The sequence below is a fragment of the Lithobates pipiens genome, unplaced genomic scaffold (assembly GCF_037356315.1).
Source record: "Lithobates pipiens isolate NorthernLeopardFrog02 unplaced genomic scaffold, aLitPip1_a1.2 Scaffold_13, whole genome shotgun sequence".
Classification (NCBI taxonomy): domain Eukaryota; kingdom Metazoa; phylum Chordata; class Amphibia; order Anura; family Ranidae; genus Lithobates; species Lithobates pipiens.
This window is the reverse complement of record NW_027507718.1, coordinates 246,700,817-246,723,168: the sequence shown is the minus strand read 5'-3', so window position 1 is coordinate 246,723,168 and position 22,352 is coordinate 246,700,817. Positions and strand designations below refer to the sequence as shown.

The following is a 22,352-nucleotide window of genomic DNA, read 5'->3' as shown; positions in this document are numbered from 1 at the left end:
CCAAAATTGAGGGAACATTATGAGGTAATCTTTGGTTTTCAGATAACGATTTACCTTACCTTGGAATATATGGCTCTAGTGACTGGTTTTCTGCAATTTATCAGTCTTGACTACTTTGTCAGAGAACCCCTGGATGCATAATATCTTTTCTTCAGATACCAGGCCGTCAAGTTTAAGGAAACCACTTGTAGGTGCGACACTGAATCCTGCGAGAAGTCTTGTCTCTTCGTTAGACTCAATGAAGGCTTTGAGACCAGAGAGTGTGCAACAGGAAAAACCATGGCCTCTTGGGCCAAAAAGTTGTTCTGCTTCGGGAAATCCCCATCTGTTGGTGAGAACCGCAAAGATTTCGGGATGAAGGGACCAATTGGCTCGATATACCCAGTAGCGGCTGAGATAATCTGCCAGACACTGTTCTTGAAACTTCTCTCAGCGAGACTGACTGAACGGTCTGTAATGCCGTGTAGACACGATTGGAAATTCGGCCAGCAAAAGACAGATAAGAGCTTTTGGTCGGAAAATGTGACCGTGTGTATGCTCCATCGGACTTTTGCTGGCTGGATTTCCGTCAGCAAAATATTGAGAGCAGGTTCTCTTTTTTTCAGTTGGAAAAAGTTTTGATCGGAAATTACGATAGTCTGTAGTAATTCTGACGCGTAAAATTCCTACGCATGCTCGGAAACAATTCGACGCATGCTCGGAAACATTGAACTTCATTTTCTCGGCTCGTCGTAGTGTTGTACGACACAGCGTTCTTGGCGATCAAAAGTTCCGCAAACTTTTGTGTGACTATGTGTATGCAAGCCAAGTTTGAGCAGAATTCGGTCGGAAAAACAATCCAAGATTTTTCTGACAGAAAATACGCCGTTTGTACGTGGCATTAGACTGACTTTGCTTGTATCATTCTTGAGACCTTTTCCTACGGGAGAAAAACTGTAAAGCAAAATTCATATCCCATATGTCACTTTCTGGGCCAGAATTAAGTAAGACTTCTTTGTTTACTAACCAGCCTAGAGATTGAAGGAAGTCCTGTATGGTCTGGAGATCCGCTAATAACTTTTGGTATGACTCCGCCACCACTAGGTGGTTGTCCAGGTAAGGGATAATTAGTAATCACTTACCTTAGCAGAGCCAGCGCCTCCCCCAACACCTTTGTAAAGATGCGTGGGGCTGAGGACAGACCGAAGGGGAGGGCTTGAAATTGAAAGTGCCGAGTTCACATCTTGACTGCTAGTCTCAAGAATCTTTGGAAGGCTGGATTATAGGGATGAGCAGATAGGCACCCCTCGAATCCAAAGTGGCCATGAAGCAGTTTGGGTAAAGAAGATTTTTGATTGAGAACACCGTGTCCATACGAAAAGTACTTGTACCTGATCGAACGGATTATAGACTGGAGGTTCAGGATTAGCCAATATTTTCCTGACCGCTTTCTGATGACAAATATATGGGAATAAAGTCCCTTGCCTAGATCAGACCGTGGAACTGGGATCAGGACCTTTTGGTCCATCAAGTCTTCAATTTGGAGACCCAGGGCCCTCACTTTTACCCGATCTTGGGGAGGGAGGGTGACCAATAATTTCTCTGGTGGCTGGCAAGAAAATTCCAGCCTGTACCATTGGTCACTAGGTTCAGGAAGAATGGACTTGAGGTGACTGCTGCCCACCGTGGGGGAAAAGCCCTCAATCTTCCTCCCACTGAGAGACACAAATCACTGTGGCTTGGCGGGTTGTTGAGGAGAGTTAAACAAGATGCCACCTCTACGTATGCCCCTGTGCCGTGTCCAATGTTTTTTGGGACTATTGTCCATTTCTCTAGGACCTTGCTGCCTACTTTGGCCAACAAAAAAAAAATATATAAAAAAAACAACACCTTTCGCTGTCGGCTTTTTCTTATTCTCTGGAAAGGCCTTTTTTCTATCAGCCATGTGTTCCAGTGCCTCTTGCAGACCTGGGCCAAAAAGATGATCGCCTGTCAAGGGAAGACCACATAAGCGTAATTTTGAGGTAGCGTTGCGTGACCAGGTTTTAAGCCATAGGCATCTTCGGGCTTAGTGAAATCGGCCAGAGGTCCTAGCTGTCAATCTTACTGACTATGCAGAAGAATCAGCCAAAAACCCCACTGCACGAAAGAGAGGGAAACATTTCATAATCTGTTCTCTATAGGTACCTGCCAACAGTTCTGTATTTGTGTCAACCATACTTCTGGCTCTGTGAAGGATATCCCCTCTTATCCATCGGATCGCTAAGAGTGACCATATCGTCAAACGCTAGGTCTGTGTTTTTTTGAAACTTTTGAAAGAGGTGCGTCTAACTTAGGATTTTTGTACCATGACTTCTTCAAATGGAAACATTTATAGGTTACCGGAAAAGAAAGGTTTCTCTCAGAATTTTCTCACTCCAACTTGATGGTATCAAGAAGGGAACTGTGCACGGGAAAAACTCTAGTCTTTTTCTTATGCAAACCTTTGTACATAAGGTCATGTTTAGACAATTGTACCTTCTCTTCTATATCAAGTGTCATATAGATAGCCTTTAATAATCTACATCTTCCAATGATAACTTATACCTCGAACCCTTTGTGGATTCTCTATCCCTGGGCCCTGTATCTGACCCTGATTCTTCCGGAGAAGAATGAGCATATCCTGCTTCAGCCTCAGAGTCTTCACTCTCCGCACTCTGCTGTGGAGCACTAGGACTAGCTGAAGTCCTAACTGGAGAACTGGACCCTCTGAGGGGACTTGAATCTTGTCAATTAGAGTTTTAAATGAGCTAAACGTAGATATAAGCTCATCTCTAACAGAAGTCAGCATTTTCTGCACTGAGAAGCAGAGACAGGAGCCACAAACCTACTCCCCTCTGGGACCCAAGAAGAAGGTAGGAATACCACAAAACGCCACAGGGGCCATGATCGTGAGACCTATGGGATCCAGTTACAGGAAACGTTACACACAAAACTCCCCCCCCCCCCCCGTACGGAGGAAACGCTTATACTGACATGGGGCCTGTTGACCACCCTTTTATCTGGTGGGGATTAACATGTTGCTGGTCCTGGTAGGAGGAGCCCTAGGTCTCATGGCTGTCCTGGAAGATGCTTGGAGAAAAAAACCCATATTTTTCATTTAAAACTCCAGTATTTCAAGAGGGGTCATTGCTGTGGTTTGTTGTTTTAGAATCAGTTGGATGAACACTGGGGTTTGTGGTTTTCTTTAAAAGTGTACGCCTGCAACGTACCACACTTTTCTCCATGAGCAAATTTTTGTTTGGCAGAAAAAAATAAAAAAATAAATAAAATAAAAAGATTGTTTTAGTTACCCATGCAATTAAAATTGAAATTCTAGCTTTACAGTGAACATCTACAAGTGCACCTAACTTCATCCCCTCCATATATCCTTACCGTTGATCCCAATCCGCACAACTCATCCACCAGGAGAAAGGAAGGAAGCTCCTATCCCTCATGTGACAGCACTGGACCAATCACTAACAATGTTGTCATGTGGCAGGAAGGTGAGCAAGTCCCATAATCTTCTACACCCAGTTGTACCAAGTATTTCTCTGCTCTCCCAGAAGCTGAATAAAGCAGTGGGGGGAGTAAAGGGAGAAGAGTATGTGCTGCTGGGGAGGAGGTTGCAAGGGTAAAGCAAAAAGGTTTACTTTGAAAAACAGTGTGACTGTTTCTTTGCATGAGACCCCCTTATACTTGCCTTACCTGCTCTCCACTGCAGATCCATTTTAGATGCTGAGACTATCCCGAACTTCCAGGTAAGGGCGAGCATGTAACCTGCTAGCCTGCAACAGTGCTCCAACCAAACAGTCAAGGCCCAAGCACTATTACATGACCTGGGGAATGACGTTAACATTCCACTTGAGTGGCTTTCATCACCAGCTACAGAGGAGAAAGAAGCTGTAAGGCAAGGCAGGTATAAGGGGGTTGGGTGACGTCTGTTGCAGACACACTGCATAATCAAGGCGACATTGACACTGTTTCGGCACATTCGCGTTGGCAACATCTCTTTCAAAGACATGAGCCATCTTCAAAGAATATTCACTGAATATATTAACAGAATGACCAGGAAAAAGATTAAAGAATATCTTAAACAAATTGGCAAATCAATATCAGCATATTCACCTGAAAAAAAATTGACGATGTCCTGTTCAGTACAGCTGTATGGCAAACCACGAAGCTTCACGGTGGTATCATTTGGGCTAGCAGGCAATGCCTGTGCCGACTGGGGCATTGATGACATTCTAGTCGGTGATGTTGAAGCCTGGATTCTCTGCAATAGTAACTCTGCATCCTTGTGGCTCATTTCAAACACTGCAATAGACCAAACTGACTGCTTAAAGTAAGCCAACATTTTTCCCATTTTCAAAACACAATACTGAAAACTGCAACACAAATTACAAAAAGCAATGAAAATACAAAAATGAAGGACACAGGAAAAAAACTAATTTAGGACTGGAGATCTTTTAAGACTTTTGCTGGCCAAACAACTAGCAATTTTGGTTTTCCCACTGGAAAAAAAACAAAACAAAAAGATATACATCTCAGTGAGTCAGCCTGCAATCTGAGACCCACAATTGTTAACCATTTTCAAGCAACCTATGGTTATGACCATTGATCAGAACCACCATTATTTATAATAAAAGGGATTTTAAATGAATTTCCAAATCAGTTTAGATCACTTGAAATAGATAAACAAAAGTCATGTATAGCTAGCTGTGCACTGTTCAATTACAAACGCTTTTAAAAAAAACTGCAATGTGAACAATCTACATTAGAAAGAAAAAAAAAAAGCCAAGAAGCCCTATTTTCTTTGCACCAGAATCCGCTGATATGCTTCACCAAAAGACAAAGCTTAGAAAATGACCCAAGCAAAAAAGGGTTTACTTTTTTACAGTTTTTAGCTGTCAATCTGCTCACCTTCCACATAGCGTTGCCCCATGAACTTTTTGTGCTGTTCCAAAGCTTTTGTCAAGTCATCTGCTGTTTCAAATTCAATGATTGCATCTCCACGTGGTTTGCCATCTCTGTTGAAGATGAAGTGAACTCCATCTGTACCATTAGATACATTGCATTCTGGAGGGAAAAAAAACACAAGAACTAAGTTCACCTTTGCAGCAATCATGGACTAAATTTTCCATAACACATTTGTATAATAAAACATCAAAGTGCTCAGAGTGAAGGTCCCTATGGCTGCAATTCCATAACATCCCTGGGGTGTGGAAGGCAACCTCAGCCTGGACTCCGGCAAAACCAAACCCCCAACACATTTCGCTGTGCCCCTCAGAGCTTAGTCATGGGGGTGGAGATCCCAGGCATTGGAGGGAGTTTTATGCATCATTGGCTGTCACTTTGAATGCGCAAAGGGCTGTCAGTTGTGCGGGTCTTTAATTAGAAACTATAGAAAACCAAAACATGGTGATAAGAGTTAAAAAATAATAATACCCAAAAAAAAAAAAACACGAAGTGTATAAACTAAATTCTTCTGAAACCAAATAAAAATTATCCTCCAAAAAAAAAAAAAAAAATGCATCATCCCAATACCCAGTGCGCGATTTGGCACTTCTGCCGGGCTAGAGTGAGACTGGAAGGAAGCCGGAAACGGCTTCCTTCCAGTCTTCTTCATGTAAACATGGAAGCTTACGTAACAACGTCCCTTCAGGTTTACTCGGCTGCCAATGGTGCCATTTTAAAAGAAAATTACAGTATTCAGAGTCACAGTTTTTGGCGATCTGAATACTTTGAAGTGCAGTGGAGGGATTTAGGGTCTTTGTAGACCCCTGATCCCTCCCATAAAGAGTACCGTCACCACCTATTACTGTCACAAGGGATGTTTACATTCCTTGTGATAGCAATAAAAAGTATTCTTTTTTTTTAACCACTTCAGCCCCGGACCAATTGTCAGCCTAAGGACCAGAGGTCTTTTTACAATTTCGCACTGCACTGCTTTAACTGGTAATTGCGCGGTCATGCAATGTTGTACCCAAACTAAATTTGCTTCCTTTTCTTCCCACAAATAGAGCTTTCATTTGATGGTATTTGATTGCCTCTGATTTTTATTTTTTGCGATATAAAAAACAGAAAAGACCGAAAAAAAGATAAAATATGATATTTTCTACTTTTTGTTATAAGAAAAATCTAAAACTAAATTTTAGTCATACATTTAGGCCAAAACGTATTTAGCCACATGTCTTTAGTAAAAAAAAAAAAAAAAATGTCAAAAACGTAATTTATTGGTTTGCGCAAAAGTTAGGGTCTACAGACTAGAGTACATTTTCTGAAATTTACTTACTTTAATTTATGACTGCCTATCTCATTTCTTGAGGTGCTAAAATGTCAGGGCAGTACAACCCCCCCCCCCCCCCCAAATGACCCCATTTTGGAAAGTAGACACCCCAAGGAAGTTGCTGAGGGGCATGTTGAGCCCATTGAATATTTTTTTTTTGTCCCAAGTGATTGAATAATGACACAAAAAAAAAAAAAAAAAAGTTTACAAAAAGTTGTCACTAAATGATATATTGCTCACACATGCCATAGTTATATGTGGAACCGAACCCCAAACTACATTTTGCTGCTTCTCCTGAGTACGGGGATACCACGTGTGGGACTTTTTGGGAGCCCAGAAAAGCCCGAAAACCAATCACTGCCTTCAGGATTTCTAAGGGTGCAAATTTTTGATTTCACTCCTCCTACCTATCACAGTTTCGAAGGCCATAAAATGCCAAAATAGCAACACCCCCCCCCCCCAAATTACCCCATTTTGGAAAGTAGACCCCCCAAGCTATTTGCTGAGAGGCATGTTGCCACAAGTTGCAGGAATATTACAAACTTTTTTTTCCCCACAAAGTTGTCACTAAATGATATATTGCTCACACATGCTATGGGCATATGTGAAATTACATCCCAAAATACATTCTGCTACTTCTCCCGAGTAAGGGGATAACCCCATGTGCGGGACTTTTTGGAAGTCCAAAAACTAAGCACCGCCTTCAGGATTTCTAAGGGCAGTAATTTTTGATTTCACTCCTCACTACCCATCACAGTTTTGAAGGCCATAAAATGCCAAGATGGCACACACCCCGCCCCCCCCACCCCCAAATTACCCTATTTTGGAAAGTAGATGCCCCAAGCTATTTGCTGAGAGTCATGGTGAGTATTTTACAGCTCTAATTTGTTTTTGAAAATGAAAAAAAAAAAAAACTTTTTTTCAATTTTCAAAACTTTGTGACAGAAAGCGAGATATAAAATGGGTGAGTATATTTATAGTTCGCTTTTTGTCACAAAGTTTTGGTGAGATACCTCTCAGTTTGGGGTGTCTACTTTCCAAAATGGGGTCATGGGGGGGGGGGGGGGGGGGGGAGGGGGGAGGTTGTGTCATCTGGGCATTCCATGGCCTCCAAAACTGTGATTGGCGGTGAGGAGTGAAATAAAACATTTACACCCTTAGAAAGCCTGAGGGCGGTGCTTGGTTTTAGGGGTTCTGTACGCAGCTAGGCTCCCAAACAAACAGTCTCACACATGTGGTATCCCCATACTCAGGAGAAGCAACATAATGTATTTTGGGGTGTAATTCACATATGCCCATGGCATCTTTGAGCAATATATCATTTAGTGACAACTTCATGCAAAAAAAAAAAAAAAAAAAAAAAATTTTCCTGCAACTTGTGTCAAAATATAAAACATTGCATGGACTTGACATGCCTCTCAGCAAATAGCTTGGAGTGTCTACTTTCCAAAATGGGGTCATTTGGGGGGGGGGTTTGAACTGTCCTGGCATTTTATGCACAACATTTAGAAGCTTACGTCACACACTAACCACTTGAAGACAAAGCCCTTTCTGACACTTAGCAAGAAAAATAATGTTGAACCCCAAAACATTATATATTTTTTTTTAAAAGCAAAGGCCCTACAGATTAAAATGGAGAATATTGCATTTTTTTTTCTCCCATGCAGTATTTGCACAGCAATTTTTTCAAACACATTTTTTTGGAAAAAAAATACAACTTTAAAATTTTAATTAGAGGTCGACCAATATGGGTTTTTCTCTGGCCGATGCCGATATTTAGAAATCATGGCGGCCGATAGCCGATATATGATGCCGATTTTTTTGGGCCGATATGTTAGGCCGATTTTATTTTATTTATTTATTTATTTTTAATCCCCCTTGATCTAACACACCTTTCCCACTGGGGCGTTTTTCAGGCGCTTTTGGGCTAAAAATAGCGCCTGTAAAGTGCCTGTAAAATGGCTCCCCTGCAGTCTGTGTGAAAGACAGAGTGCTTTCACACTGAGGCGATGCGCTGGCAGGATCTTAAAAAAAAGTCCTGCAAGCAGCACGTTTGGAGTGGTGTATACCGCTCCTCCACCACTCCTGCCCATTGATATGAATGGGCACCACTGCCGAAGCGCATGCAATGCGATTTGGCAGCGGTGCTTCATGGGCGCATTTAACCTCTTCCTTGGCTGCTAGCTGGGTTATATGTGCCCCACTAGCAGCCAAATAGCACCGCTAAAATGATGGTAAAGAGCCGCTAAAACTTGCGTTTAACCATCAACGCCTGCCCGCTCCAGTGTGAAAGCGGCCTTCATACGCGATACAGAAAATTTCTTACACTTAAACATTTATTAAACAAAACAAACCTCCAGTTTACTTGTATGTATGATTTAGATAAAAAAAAAAAAAAAAATATTATATATATATATATATATATATATATATATTAAATAAAAACAGGTAGTCAAAACTTTTGGACAAAAAAAAAAAAAAAAAATGGGCTAACTTTACTGTTTTTATTTTATTTTTTAAATGGTGTATTTTTTTCCCAAAAAAAATGCATTTGAAAGACCTCTGTGCAAATGCCGTGTGACATAAAATATTGCAACAACCGCTATTTTATTCCCTAGGATCTCTGCTAAAAAAATATATATAATTTTTGGGGGGGTCTAAGTGATTTTCTGGCAGAAAATACAGGATTTTTTACTTGTAAGCAACAAGTGTCAGAAAAGATTTACCGTATATACTCGAGTATAGGCCGACCCGAATATAAGCCGAGGCCCCCAATTTACCCCCAAAAAACTGGAAAAAATTATTGACTCGTGTATAAGCCGAGGGTGAGACATGCCTGTCCATCCCTGTGTGTCCGTCCATCCCTGTGGGTCCATCCATCCCTGTGTGTGTGTCCATGCATCCGTGTGTGTGTGTGTGTGTGTCCATGCATCCGTGTGTGTGTGTGTGTGTGTGTGTCCATGCATCCGTGTGTGTGTGTGTGTGTGTGTCCATGCATCCGTGTGTGTGTGTGTGTGTGTGTGTGTCCATGCATCCGTGTGTGTGTGTGTGTGTGTGTGTCCATGCATCCGTGTGTGTGTGTGTGTGTGTGTGTGTGTGTGTGTGTGTGTGTGTGTGTGTGTGTGTGTGTGTGTGTGTGTCCGTGCAGCCTACCTGTGTCCAGCCTGCCTGTGTCCGTCCAGCCTGCGTCCCGTCCAGCCTGCGTCCCGTCCAGCCTGCGTCCCGTCCAGCCTGCGTCCCGTCCAGCCTGCGTCCCGTCCAGCCTGCGTCCCGTCCCGGCCCGTCCCGTCCCGGCCCGGCCCGTCCCGGCCCGTCCCGAGCCGAGCCTCCGTCCTTCAGCCTTCTCCGTCTTCGTCGGCGGCCATTCTAGGATTCAAAAGCCGCGCCTCCGTCGGTGATAGGCGGAACACTCAATTTCCCACTGACTGCTGTTCCGCCTATCGGATGTCCGTGATAGGCGGAACACTCAATTTCCCAGCAGCCTGTGTTCCGCCTATCACGGGCATCGTCTCATCCTCGTCCGTAGTACGAGGATGAGACGATGCCCGTGATAGGCGGAACACAGGCTGCTGGGAAATTCAGTGTTCCGCCTATCACAGGCGAAGGCGGAGCCGGAGGCGCGGCTTTTGAATTCTAGAATGGCCGCTGTCTGTCTGCTCGACACGCTGATCGAGCGGGCAGACAGCGATGACTCGAGTATAAGCCGAGGGGGGCACTTTCAGCCTCAAAAAAGAGGCTGAAAATCTCGGCTTATACTCGAGTATATACGGTAGTCTTTAAATGGTTAAACTGAGAACTTCTACACACAGAGATGACTTCATTCATTCAAGTGTAAACATTGTATCATTTAGTTCTTTTCTTGGCAGTCTGCCCAGAGTGGAGGAAAGGGTTGCTATGACGACTCAGTCAACTTAGACCATTCTATACAGAAGTAATTTCAAAGTCCCACTGTAGTTCTAAATCGGCTTTTTATCAGCACAAATCGGCCGATGCCGATTATTTAAAAAACGGCAAATATCGGCCGATATATCGGTCGACCTCTAATTTTAATGCACTAAAACACTATATTGCCCAAATTTTTGATGAAATAAAAAAGATGATCTTAGGCCGAGTACATGGATACCAAACATGACATACCATACTAGTACGTTGCTGGTCCTTGTTGGACATATATTGTAATCTTTTTTTCCTGACGCATCAGGGCAGCACACACATTGGGTTGTGACTCCGCCTCCACAACCTGATAGGACTGGTTAGCTATAAGATTTCAAGAGGAGTCCACCGTTGCATTCTCCTTTTTTTCCCTCACATGAATGGGACATCATGTATTCGATCGGTTAGCAGATTGAGCCCCTTACCGCACCATCCCAGCTAGGTTCGGCCTCTCCTACCTGGAAGCCCCTGACTGTACAGTCTCTAAATGAGCTATAACGTAGGGGGCAACACTCTGGTGGTCTCATCCAAATGCCTAATAAAGCCTTAAAGAGGTTTTTTTAAGTTTTGCAGTGGTCTCCCCGTTTTGTCTTCCAGCTATTACTCCGCTCTAGTTACTTCCCCCACATACCTCTTTCCTCTGTTTCATTTGCGTTTTTCTTTTCTCTCCTTTTTTTCTACTTTTGCCTCTTCCGTGCATGCTGAGCCCTGTAGTTCTACAGAGGTATGCCCTTTCCATCATGGCGGCCACGTTTGGACGCTCGGCGCTCAAGAAGTGACATTTCCTCTGCCCTCTCCATTTGCCAGCATCCAAGGTGGCGCAGGGCGGCGCGTCCGGCCAGAGCGCATGAGCGGCGGTGACGTCACTCCTCCGGCGACGGAGGTCTATTTAGAAAATCCTTTTCCCATTTTTAATGCTGCTTGTGTTTTCTACACCACCCTCCATCCTGGTTCCATCACACAGCCTCCTGCCTTGTAAGACAAGTCCTCCTTAGTCTCTGGTAAGGTTTTTTCTATCATCTTTATGTTACTTTACCATTTATTCTATGTCAGCACCTTCTGCTTATACTCTGCATTAGCTCTCACACTGAAAACCTCTGGTCAAAGGGTATACTCTATTCCGCCCTATGGAGACCGCTGCCATAGTAGACCATCCAAGAACTACAAGGTAAGGGGCGTACGGATTGGTAAGTAACAAAGAGGAGAAAATAGAGCACTGCCCATTAATACCTTTCATTTTGGTAGCTCCCGCAGGTCATCGAGGTCATCCCATTCTAAATGGAAGGAATGTTCCCCCTCAAGACACTCCCACTCTCCAGATCTTCCCGTAATCGCAGAGAGTCGTCATCCTCGCACCGAGAGGAGCACCATACCCGTCCTGCGGTTAATACCTGCTGGTAGGCTGAGGCTATTTGCCCAAGTATGAATAATAGATCCCTGGACAATATCCACCATTCAGCAAGGCCACAAGTGGAAGTTCAAGCAAAAACCGCCAAAAAAAACACTACAGGCCCACCAAACTACCATCTTCGCGTCTGAAATGGAAGCTTTTAGCCAAATACATCATGGAGTTGCTCCAGAAGCAAGCAATCATAGAAGTCCCATGGGAGCAGAGAGGAGAGGGTTTTTACTCTCCCCTTTTCTTAGTTTTAAAGAAGACAGGAGACCCGAGGCCTGTGTTAGATTTAAAAAAGTTGAACCAAATGATTCTAGTCAAATCGTTCAAGATAGAGAGTCTCCATTCAATATTACTAACAGTAGGAGAGAAAGATTGGATGCTCTCGGTCAATTTGTCCGACGCTTATCTGCATCAAACCTTTCAAAAGTACCTGCGCTTTGCGATAGGCAAGCAACACTTTCAATTCAAAAGCCTCCCGTTTGGGATATCAACGGCACCCAGGACCTTCACAAAGGGTTTACTTCGAATTATAGCACTATTGAGAGAGAGGGGACTAAGAGTCCTGCATATCTCGACAACATTCTTCTTCTAGCAGACAATCGAGAAACACTTCTACGTCATTGGTCAATTCTGATTTCTACACTCCAGCAATTCGGGTGGATAGTGAATTAGAGGAAGAGCAGCCTGGTCCCAGTACAGAAAATGGTCTTCCTAGGAGCCGAGTAAGACACCAGATCCAACACAGTAGGGCTTCCCCAGGAAAAACTATATCCACTCGTCCACAAAGTAAAAAGGCTCCTGTCAGCAGACCACCTATCAGCAAGAACATGCTTAAGCATTCTGGGCTCAATGTCATCAACCTTTCTAATGGTTCAGTGGTCCCAATGGAACTCGAGGGTACTCCAGAGTTCATTCCTAAAGCAATGGAACGGGATCTCAACGTCACAACAAATAGCGATCACCAGGGCAGTTAAGGAATCTGTACGATGGTGGACTCAAACCAACAACTTAGTACGCCGTCATCCTATCGTACACCCACTCCCAGAAATGGTAATGTCAGACACCATGGGTGGAGAGCGCACCATCTAGACCGGGGAGCACAGGGCCACTGGCCCTTCTGTCCACAAGGGATAGTCTCAAACGTTCTGGAGCTCAGGGCCACATGGCAAGCACTCCTAACCTTCGGTCCCCTTCTCTCAGGGAAGAGTTCTCCTGAGCAAGGACAATACAGTGGCTGTAAATTATGTTCACAGGCAAGGGGGCACCAGAAGCAAAATCCTAATGCAGGAAGTTCGACCTATAATCGATTGGGCACAGGTCCACCTGACGGATTTGAAGGCAGTATATGTACCTGCGATTCACAACCAACTCGCGGACGACCTAAGTCGAATATTTATATTGAACGAGTGGTCTCTCAGTCACAAGGCCTTTACTCTTCTCACACGCAAATGGGGCGTTCCAGATATGGATCTGGCAGCAACTCCAGCGAACCGCAAGTGTACCCGCTTCATAGCTAGGACCGCCTATCCAACAGCAGCAGGGATCGACTGTCTCCACCATCCTTGGGAATTTCGCCTAGGTTACATATTACCTCCGGTGCCCCTGATAGCCAGGTTTCTGGCCAGACTGAGTTAGTCTTCCACAGTAATAGCAGTGTTGCCCTTCTGGCCCAGAAGACCATAGTTTCCGACCAACCCGCAATTAAAAACACAGGAGCCTCTCCCACTTCCGCCGTTCCCAGACTTGCTCACGCAGGGGCAATTCCTACACCCGTCACCAGAGCGATTACACCTGACGGCTTGGAAATTGAAAGGGAAAGGTTGTTAGATCAGGGGTGTTCGTTAAGAGTAGTATCTACCTTACAGCAGGCAAGGAAGAAATCGACAAACAGCATATATAATAAGATTTGGGAGAAATTTTCCGCAATAGCCCAACAGCAGTCCTGGAACCCTCTCTCTCCATCAGTCTGTCAAGTGTTAGAATTTCTACAACTAGGTCTAGAGAAAGGGTTGAGGTCAAGTACCTTAAAAGTTCACATCTCTGCCATATCTGCAATGACAGGAATCAAATGGGCTTTACACCCCCTCATCATTCAGTTTCAGAAGGCATGCCTAAAAATAAGGCCTCCCAGAAAACCAACTTTTCCGACCTGGGACCTGTCAATCGTTCTGGAAGTTTTAGCAAAAGAACCCTCTCGCCGGTGGGATCAATATCCCTATGGGACTTAACACTTAAACTATCATTTCTAGTTGCAATCACGTCGGCCAAGAGGGTCTCCGAACTGCAAGCTCTATTAATCAAAGAACCACACCTAGTTTTTTACCCAGACAAGGTCGTACTCAGACCTTCGGACCAGTTTGTGTCGAAGGTAGCATCTAGCTTCCACTTTAACCCGGAGATCAATCTCCCCGTTTTTCTCAACACAGACGGAAATCCTCATCCTCTGGACGTGAAGTCTGCAATCTCTACCTATCTGGAAGTTACTGCTCCATTCAGAAAGACAGAAAACCTCCTGGTCATTCCGCATGGCGCCAAGAGGGGTCAGGCGGCTTCTTCAAGCACAATAGCTTCCTGGTTGATTAAAGTTATCAAGAAAGCATAGCTAGTTCAACATCTTCCAATACCGGAAAACCTGAAAGCGCATTCAACGAGGGCGATGGCGGCTTCATGGCAGTGTACTGTAGAGTATCCCCAGAGACTATATGCAAGGCAGCAACTTGGATGTCAAAAACCAAATTCATGTTGCACTACAGAATAGACCCGGCTCAATTAACTACGGTTGAGTTCGGGAGATCAATTATTCAATCAAATTCATCCATACCTTGTACCTCAGTAAATAAAAACTTCTGAAAAGCACCCACCCATGTAGCGAGTTATTTCCCAATGTGTGTGCTGCCATGATGCGTCAGGAAAACGGAAAATTGTATACTCACCTTTCCGTAATTTTCCTTTCCTGACCCATGGCAGCACAGGATCCCACCCCTCTAAGGTGATAGTTACTGAGAATGCAATGGTGGACTCCTCTTCAAATCTTCTAGCTAACCAGTCCTATCAGGTTGTGGAGGCGGAGTCACAACCCAATGTGTGGGCTGCCATGGGATGCGTCAGAAAAGGAAAATTACGGAAAGGTGAGTATACAATTTTCCGTTTTTCATGCAGCCTGTTGGCTGAAAGGAAAAATAGGATTTTTGTACTTACCGTAAAATCCTTTAGCTCTGTAAATCACCGACCGACAGCTCCTCTCTGTAACAAAATGGGTTGTTAGCCCTATCACTGGAGATTGCTAGGCAAAGTTTTAGTTCCGCCCAGGGGGGCGGTCCCTAGGCTACCATCCCCACAGTCTGCCCTAGCAGCGTCAGTACGTCAACAAGCAGTATAACGTAAAGAGAAAAAAAAAAAAAAAAAAAAGGAGGGGTGGGTGCTGTGTCGGTCGGTGAATTACAGAGAAAAGGATTTTACGGTAAGTACAACCACAGACATCAGTAGCCCGGTCATATGAATGCCCCGGAGCATAAAGGCTCACCGGCCACCTCTGGAGCTGAGGTACGTCATGGCCTGCCAAGCCGTAGCTGCGACCTGCACACACTCGATGGTCGGACTGGGGAGACTACAAGGATAAGTAAACAAGCCTGTCACCCAGTCGGCTGTTGATAGATCATTCATCTTGTGCAAAAAGCCAAGCTTCTGCATAAAAAAATAAATAAAAAAAAACAAACAGACCTATGGGCCCGCAGGGTTCCTAGGTGTATCTCCTTCACTAGGCAAAATAAAACAGGCTGCCTGGGCAGACTGTGGGAAATGTAGCCTAGGGACCGCCCCCTGGGCGGAACTAAAACTTCTGAAGTGTTGTATTACCACTTTGCCTAGTAATCTCCAGCGATAGGGCTAACAACCCATTTTGTTACAGAGAGGAGCTGTGTCGGTCGGTGAATATAAGAGAAGAGATTGATCTGGGTATGCCCATCATTAGAATACCTCCCTTCATCCACCCACTTCTAATGATCGGCATACATACATGCACCATTTACATATGCCGAAGCATAGGGGCATCCTCCCGCAAAAAAGTTATGCCACGTACACACGCTCGAACTTCTCCACGGGCAAGCCATCCGTCGGAATTTCGACCATATGTACATGGGAGGGAGGGAGAGAGGGAGAGAGACTATTTTTGGTTTTTATATTTTTTTTTTTTGTAACCAACAGTTCGGGTCTCTCAAAATGCGATAGCATCTTGGGAGACCCTGTGCAAATGTGCCCTAGCCTGTGAAACTTCACTAGTGTGTGGTAGTGTTCAAAACATTCACCAATGCAAAGACCAGTATTGCCAGGACAGCGTGAACAATAACAGGTGTCATCCCTATATCCGTGCTTGGTACAGACACGACATCTAGTTTGGGGGGCTCCTTAGGTAGGGGGGTACTCGGGGAGGACATACGGAAAATGCCTCTCATGCAGCCGACTTACTGCATTTGGTTGGTAATGGTGAGGAACCGTCTGGATACCGAGTAGCATTCCATCCAGACGGGACAACATATTGTTTTTCTGGTGAATATTAGCGCTAAAGACATTCCTAACAAGGGATTCACATGGACTAGGATATTTCCTGGGAGCCATACTTAGACTTTTTTTTGCTACGGGGCGATTCTACCCCTAAAATATCCCTTTGGAGACAGTGGACACAGAACTTCTAGTATTTATCTCATACGGTGTATGGACGAATGTGCTACTTCCCACGGCTGTCATTGGGGACTTGTTACTGTGGTCTGGATACCTTGTTGCTGATACTTTTACCTCCTATTGAGCAGTGGCTCAACCATGAGTTATCACCATATTATACTTCCTTTTACTCTCTACCCATGATGAAAGTTTTTTCAAGCAAAACTGGAAACGCGTCGGGTTTTGGGATATCCAATCCCTAAAGGGCATAAGTGTCTTTCCTTATATAGTTTAATGTTTGTTTTCTACTGTTTTCTATTGTGCATGTTATATTTTCATGGTTCAGATGCGAGTCGTCTGCTCTTGTTTTTATTAAATTTTTTTATAAATATTATATATTTTTTTGTATGTGTTGGTGGTCTGGAAAGTCCCATTGAGGGGGTTCTCTTTTTTGGTCTGGATACAGAAGGTCTGTGACAATCTCTTTCTGGAATATAAGAAAGGATAAAGTCCCGCCTGAAGCTCTGTATAGGACATGACGTTCAGCAAAGCCAACTGAAATATGTAAACAGACACTTTTTTTGTACCAGCGTCTGGCCTTACGGGCAACTAAATATGGCACCAACAACTGGTCATTGAGGTCCACCCCTCCCATATTTTGGTTATATTCGTGGACAGAGGGTTTTCTCCACAACACCAGTCGCCGTAGTAATTTGGACTGTTGTGTCTGCATGAAGGGAGGTAAGAATGAAAACATTCTTATCCCTCCACTTCATAGCAAGCAAGTTAGTACACTGCAAGCAAGCTCTCTCCCCCAGCCTAAGTCAAGAATCTACAAGCCCCTGGGGAAAGCCCCGGCGATTAGGTCGCACAGTGCCACATGCTCCAATCTGCTGATCAAATGACTAAACAGTGGCACGCTCGTGTAATAATTGTCCACGTACAAGTGGTACCCCTTTCCGAATAAGGGTGACACCAAGTTCCACACTATCTTACCAGCGCTCCCTATGTAATCTGGGCAGTTCTCCGGTTCTATGCAACTATCTTTTCCCTCAAACCGTAAAGCTCCATACATAGCCTGTTACCCTGTCACAGAACTTATAGAGCTTGGCCCCATATCTGGCACGCTTGCTGGGAAGGTACTGTTTGAAAGACAAGCGGACAGAAAATTTAATCAGACACTCATCCAAGCAGACAACTTGATGGGGAATAAACAAGGCTGCAAAACATTAGTTGAAGTGGTTTATGAGGGGCTGAATTTTGTAGAGCTGATCGCATTCAGGGTCTGCACGAGGACGACAAAGTTCATTGTCATTTAAGTGCAAGAACCACAAGATCTGCTCGTATTGTTTCCTGGACATGGAAGTGGAGAACACGAGCATATGGTCAATTTGATGCATGGACCAATACGCCCGCAACTTCATGAATTTATGTATGCCCATGTTGAGGGAAAGGCCCAGAAAGGTCTTAAATTCGGAAACCGTAATTGGTTTCCAAACTCTGGCAAGGGAAGGGAACTGGGGATTAACGGCGATGCGTTGATCAGCATATAAATTAGTTTGGTCCACAATAGATCTATAGAGATCTTTGTGAAAAACAGCGAATAAAAAAATCAAGTGGCGTAAAATCAGCTGTTTCCACCTGAATACCGGGTTGGCCAGTGAAGGGGGGGGGAGGGGTGTGGGTTCTGCAGAAGTGGTGGGCACTCAATCAGGATTGGCAAATTATGCAGGAAGGACACTATGGAAATGACGTGCCTGCCTTCGTCTTCTTCTTGGTGGCAGCAGGACACTACTTGTGCTTGCCACCTCGCCAGCTTGAACTGCACTTATGGGACTCGCCACGTCACCACGTGTTACTGCAGTGCTGGATGCATGTCCAGGGTGTACAAGGCCACTGGTGCTTGCCAGTTCACCAGAAAGAATAGCGGCGCTAGTACTGGCTCTCTGCTCCATACGAGGGACCTGCGGTTCCTGCACCTCAACAACATCAGAAGATTGGGATCGGGTACACCTGACCTTAGCAGGGACCTCACCTTCGTCGTCAGAGCCATCTGTCATGGAGCTGCTGTCCTCTACAGGATCGTATTCTGAGCCTGAATGTGACAGATGAGTGACCTCCTCTTCACCATCTGTCATGCTCAGAAACGTGTAGGCCTCTTCACTAGTCTACCTTCGATTTGCCATTTTGGACTCTAAATTTAGTGGTACACTAGTGAGATTCACAGGTAAAAAAAAAAAAAAAAGCACCTAGGCCATCAGCGACTATAAAACGCTACCAAAAAAACCTGTTAGCGATTGCAGGGATTAGGCCTGACTCTGCGAAGACTGCAGTTTTGTGTGTTGTATTTTGTAAATGACAGTGATCTATCGATACTGCACTTGGGTGGGCTGGGCGGAGGGGCAAAACGCAGGTGCTAGTAGGTATCTAGGCTGTTCCACCAACAATGCGTTTTTTTGGAACCCTAAACTGCTGGGGACACTAGCATAGATCTGATCAGAGCCACCAGAGCAGGGAGTCCCTGGCTGACTGGCTCACCTGAATCTGCCGATCCAGGGATAAGAGATTAGTCCCATTTCGTCAAAATCTTGTTCTGCAAGACTCTGGTGTGAAACTGGGCGTACGGTACTGCCTCGAAGGAGGCCACCATGAGCCCCAGGACTCGCATGCAGAGGTGTAGCGACATCCACCTGCGGTTCATCAACAGTTTTACCTTGGCTCTAAGAGTCTGCAGCTTGTCTGAAGGGAGAAACTCCTCGCTTCCATGGAGTCCAGCAGTAAGCCTAGGTACTCCAAGCGCTGAGTCGGTACTAGAGGTCGACCGCTATGGGTTTTTCTCTGGCCGATGCCGATATTTAGAAATCATGGCGGCCGATAGCCGATATATGATGCCGATTTTTTAGGGCCGATATGTTAGGCCGATGTTATTTTATTTATTTATTTTTTTCCTTTTTTATTATTATTATTTTTTTTTAATCCCCCTTGATCTAACACACCTTTCCCACTGGGGCGTTTTTCAGGCGCTTTTGGGCTAAAAATAGCGCCTGTAAAGTGCCTGCAAAATGGCTCCCCTGCAGTCTGTGTGAAAGACAGAGTGCTTTCACACTGAGGCGATGCTCTGGCAGGATCTTAAAAAAAAAAAAAAGTCCTGCAAGCAGCACATTTGGAGTGGTGTATACCGCTCCTCCACCACTCCTGCCTATTGATATGAATGGGCACCACTGCCGAAGCGCATGCAATGCGATTTGGCAGCAGTGCTTCATGGGCGCATTTAACCTCTTCCTTGGCCACTAGCTGGGTTATATGTGCCCCACTAGCAGCCAAATAGCACCACTAAAATTATGGTAAAGAGCCGCTAAAACGTGCGTTTTACCATCAACGCCTGCCCCGCTCCAGTGTGAAAGCAGCCTTCATAAGTGATACAGAAAATATCTTACATTTAAACATTTATTAAAGCGGAGGTCCACCCTAAAGTGGACCTTCCGCTCATCGGAACCCTCCCCCCCTCCGGTGCCACAATCGGCACCTTTCAGGGGGGAGGGGGTGCAGTTACCTGGATAATCCAGGTAACTGCACCCACTTCTGGGATAGCTCTCTGCGGAAAGGGGCGTAACTTACGCCCTTTTCCGCAAGTGCCCGCCCCTTCCCGCAAGTGCCCCGCTGCCTGCTGGGAAACACACAGATCCCAGAGGCAGCGGGGAGCGTCCTTATTGCGCAGCGCGATTCGCGCATGCGCAGTAGGGAACCGGGAAATGAAGCCGAAAGGCTCCATTTCCTGATTCCCATACCCAAGATGGCGGCGGCAGGACCCGACAGGCGACCTAGAGATCGGCTTCGGGTGCCGACATCGCGGGCGCGCTGGACAGGTAAGTGTCACTATTTTAAAAGTCAGCAGCTGCAGCATTTGTAGCTGCTGACTTTAAAAAAAAAAAAAAAAAAAAAAAAAAAAAACGCGGAGTCCCGGTGGACTCCCGCTTTAAAACAAAACAAACCTCCAATCAGTTTACTTGTATGTATGATTTAGATTAAAAAAAAAAAAAAAAAAAATGGGCTAATTTTACTGTTTTTATTTTATTTTTATTTTTTTAAATAGTGTATTTTTTTCCCAAAAAATGCATTTGAAAGACCTCTGTGCAAATGCCGTGTGACATAAAATATTGCAACAACCGCTATTTTATTCCCTAGGATCTCTGCTAAAAAAATATATATAATTTTTGGTGGGGTCCAAGTGATTTTCTGGCAGAAAATACAGGATTTTTACTTGTAAGCAACAAGTGTCAGAAAAGATTTAGTCTTTAAATGGTTAAACTGAGAACTTCTACACACTGAGATGACTTCATTCATTTAAGTGTAAACATTGTATCATTTTGTTCTTTTCTTGGCAGCCTGCCCAGAGAGGAAGATGTTTCTATGGCAACTTACACTGACTTCTATGACAGAAGTCATTTCAAAGTCCCCTGTAGTTCTAAATCGGCTTTTTATCAGCACAATCGGCCGATGCCGATTATTAAAAAAACGGCAAATATCGGCCAATATATCGGCCGGCCGATATATCGGTCGACCTCTAGTCGGTACGATCACCGACTTTTTTAGGTTCAACAGCCACCCAAATTCCTGCAGGGTCTGCATGGTGATCACCATATCCTCCTCTAATTCTGAGGTGGAAGATGCTCTCAGGAGGAGATAGTCTAAATAACCTACGATTGCGATCCTGCGTTGTCGCAGCAATGCCAGAACTCGAGCCAATACCTTGGTAAAAACTCGGGGGGCTGATGCCAAGCCAAAAGGGGAGAGCCACAAACTGGTACTGGGCTTCCCCGACTGCAAATCACAGAAACTTCCAATGCCGTAGGCATATGGGTATGTGCAGGTACGCATCCTGGATGTTCAAAGATGCCAGGGAGTCCCCTTGATTGAGTGCAGCGACTACTGAGCGAACCGATACCATTCTGACCCTCTGTACTTTTACAAAGCAATTGAGGGCTTTTAGGTCCAAGATTGGACGTACCCCTTTCTTTTTGGGGACTACAGATTGGAGTAGAACCAGTGGAATCTTCTGGGCTCCGGAAAAGGTACTATCACGCCACGACTCAGCAGGTCCCTTACTGCCCCCATTAGGGCCTCCCGGCAAGCCGGGAGTAAGGGTATACTGGAGGGGAAGAATCTGTTTGGTGACCAAGAGAGAAACTATCTTATAACCAGAGGAAATCAGTTCACAGACCCATTGGTCAGACAGCTGAGAGGCCCACCGGGCTGTAAACTCCCGAAGGCGACCACCCACCCAAGAGACGGGCAGGGGCAAACCTTCATGCGGTAGCACTTTTGCTCGCAGGCTTGCGGTTCCAGAGACACTTTTGTCCTTCAGAGGTTGCCCTGTCGGGCTGGGCGGACGAAAAAGCCATTTGTGAGCGGAAAATGAGGGCGCTTTCCTGCTGTGTGGCTTCTCAGCCTTCCTGGAATGCGGTGTAAGGTACTCTTCCCACCTGTGGCATTCTTAATGATGTCATCCAACGAGGCTCCAAAGAGCCTCTCACCAAGGATGGTTAAATCCATCAGGGCTTTTTTTTTTTTTTTTTTTTTTTAGATGCCTGGTCAGCCGACCAGCATTTTAGCCAAATCAGGCGCCTCAGCACCACTGCCGACACTGAAGCCCTGGATAACAGAGGGAAGGCATCCAGGGCCGTGTCACAAACGTACATAAGGCCTTGCACTTATTGGTCTGCTAGTTCCACGCAGACAGGAGAAGCCTGTTGCTCCCCCAATTCGCAGTGCAAAAGTTTTGCCCATTCAGTAAGCGACTGTGACACAAGTGCAGATGCCATTACTGGTCGCATTGCTGACCCCACAACCGTAAACAAGTAAAGGGACACTGCCTCAGATTTCCTGTCTGTGGGGTCCTTAAAGGCAGGAGTCCCCTCTACCGGGATCGTGGTTACTTTGTTTAACCTCGATACTGAGGGGTCCACGACCGGAGGTGCCGACCATTTTTTGAGAAAACTCTCCTCAAAGGGGTAGCGCACTGCCATGTATTTGGGGACTGAAAAGGTCCGTTGCAGTTGACCCCATTCCTTGTATATG

At 45.1% G+C, this 22,352-nt stretch overlaps 1 protein-coding gene across 1 annotated transcript in view; it reads right to left on the bottom strand.

Moving 5' to 3' along the window:
- Positions 1-22,352, bottom strand: part of GRSF1 (G-rich RNA sequence binding factor 1) — an 87,703-nt gene that overhangs the window by 39,749 nt on the left and 25,602 nt on the right. Inside the window, exons 3-4 of the mRNA XM_077476463.1 lie at positions 4,921-5,076; positions 4,126-4,314 (exon numbers count right to left, since the gene is read on the bottom strand). Coding sequence (XP_077332589.1) covers positions 4,126-4,314; positions 4,921-5,076 — 345 coding nt within the window. The remainder of the gene's footprint in view (positions 1-4,125; positions 4,315-4,920; positions 5,077-22,352) is intronic.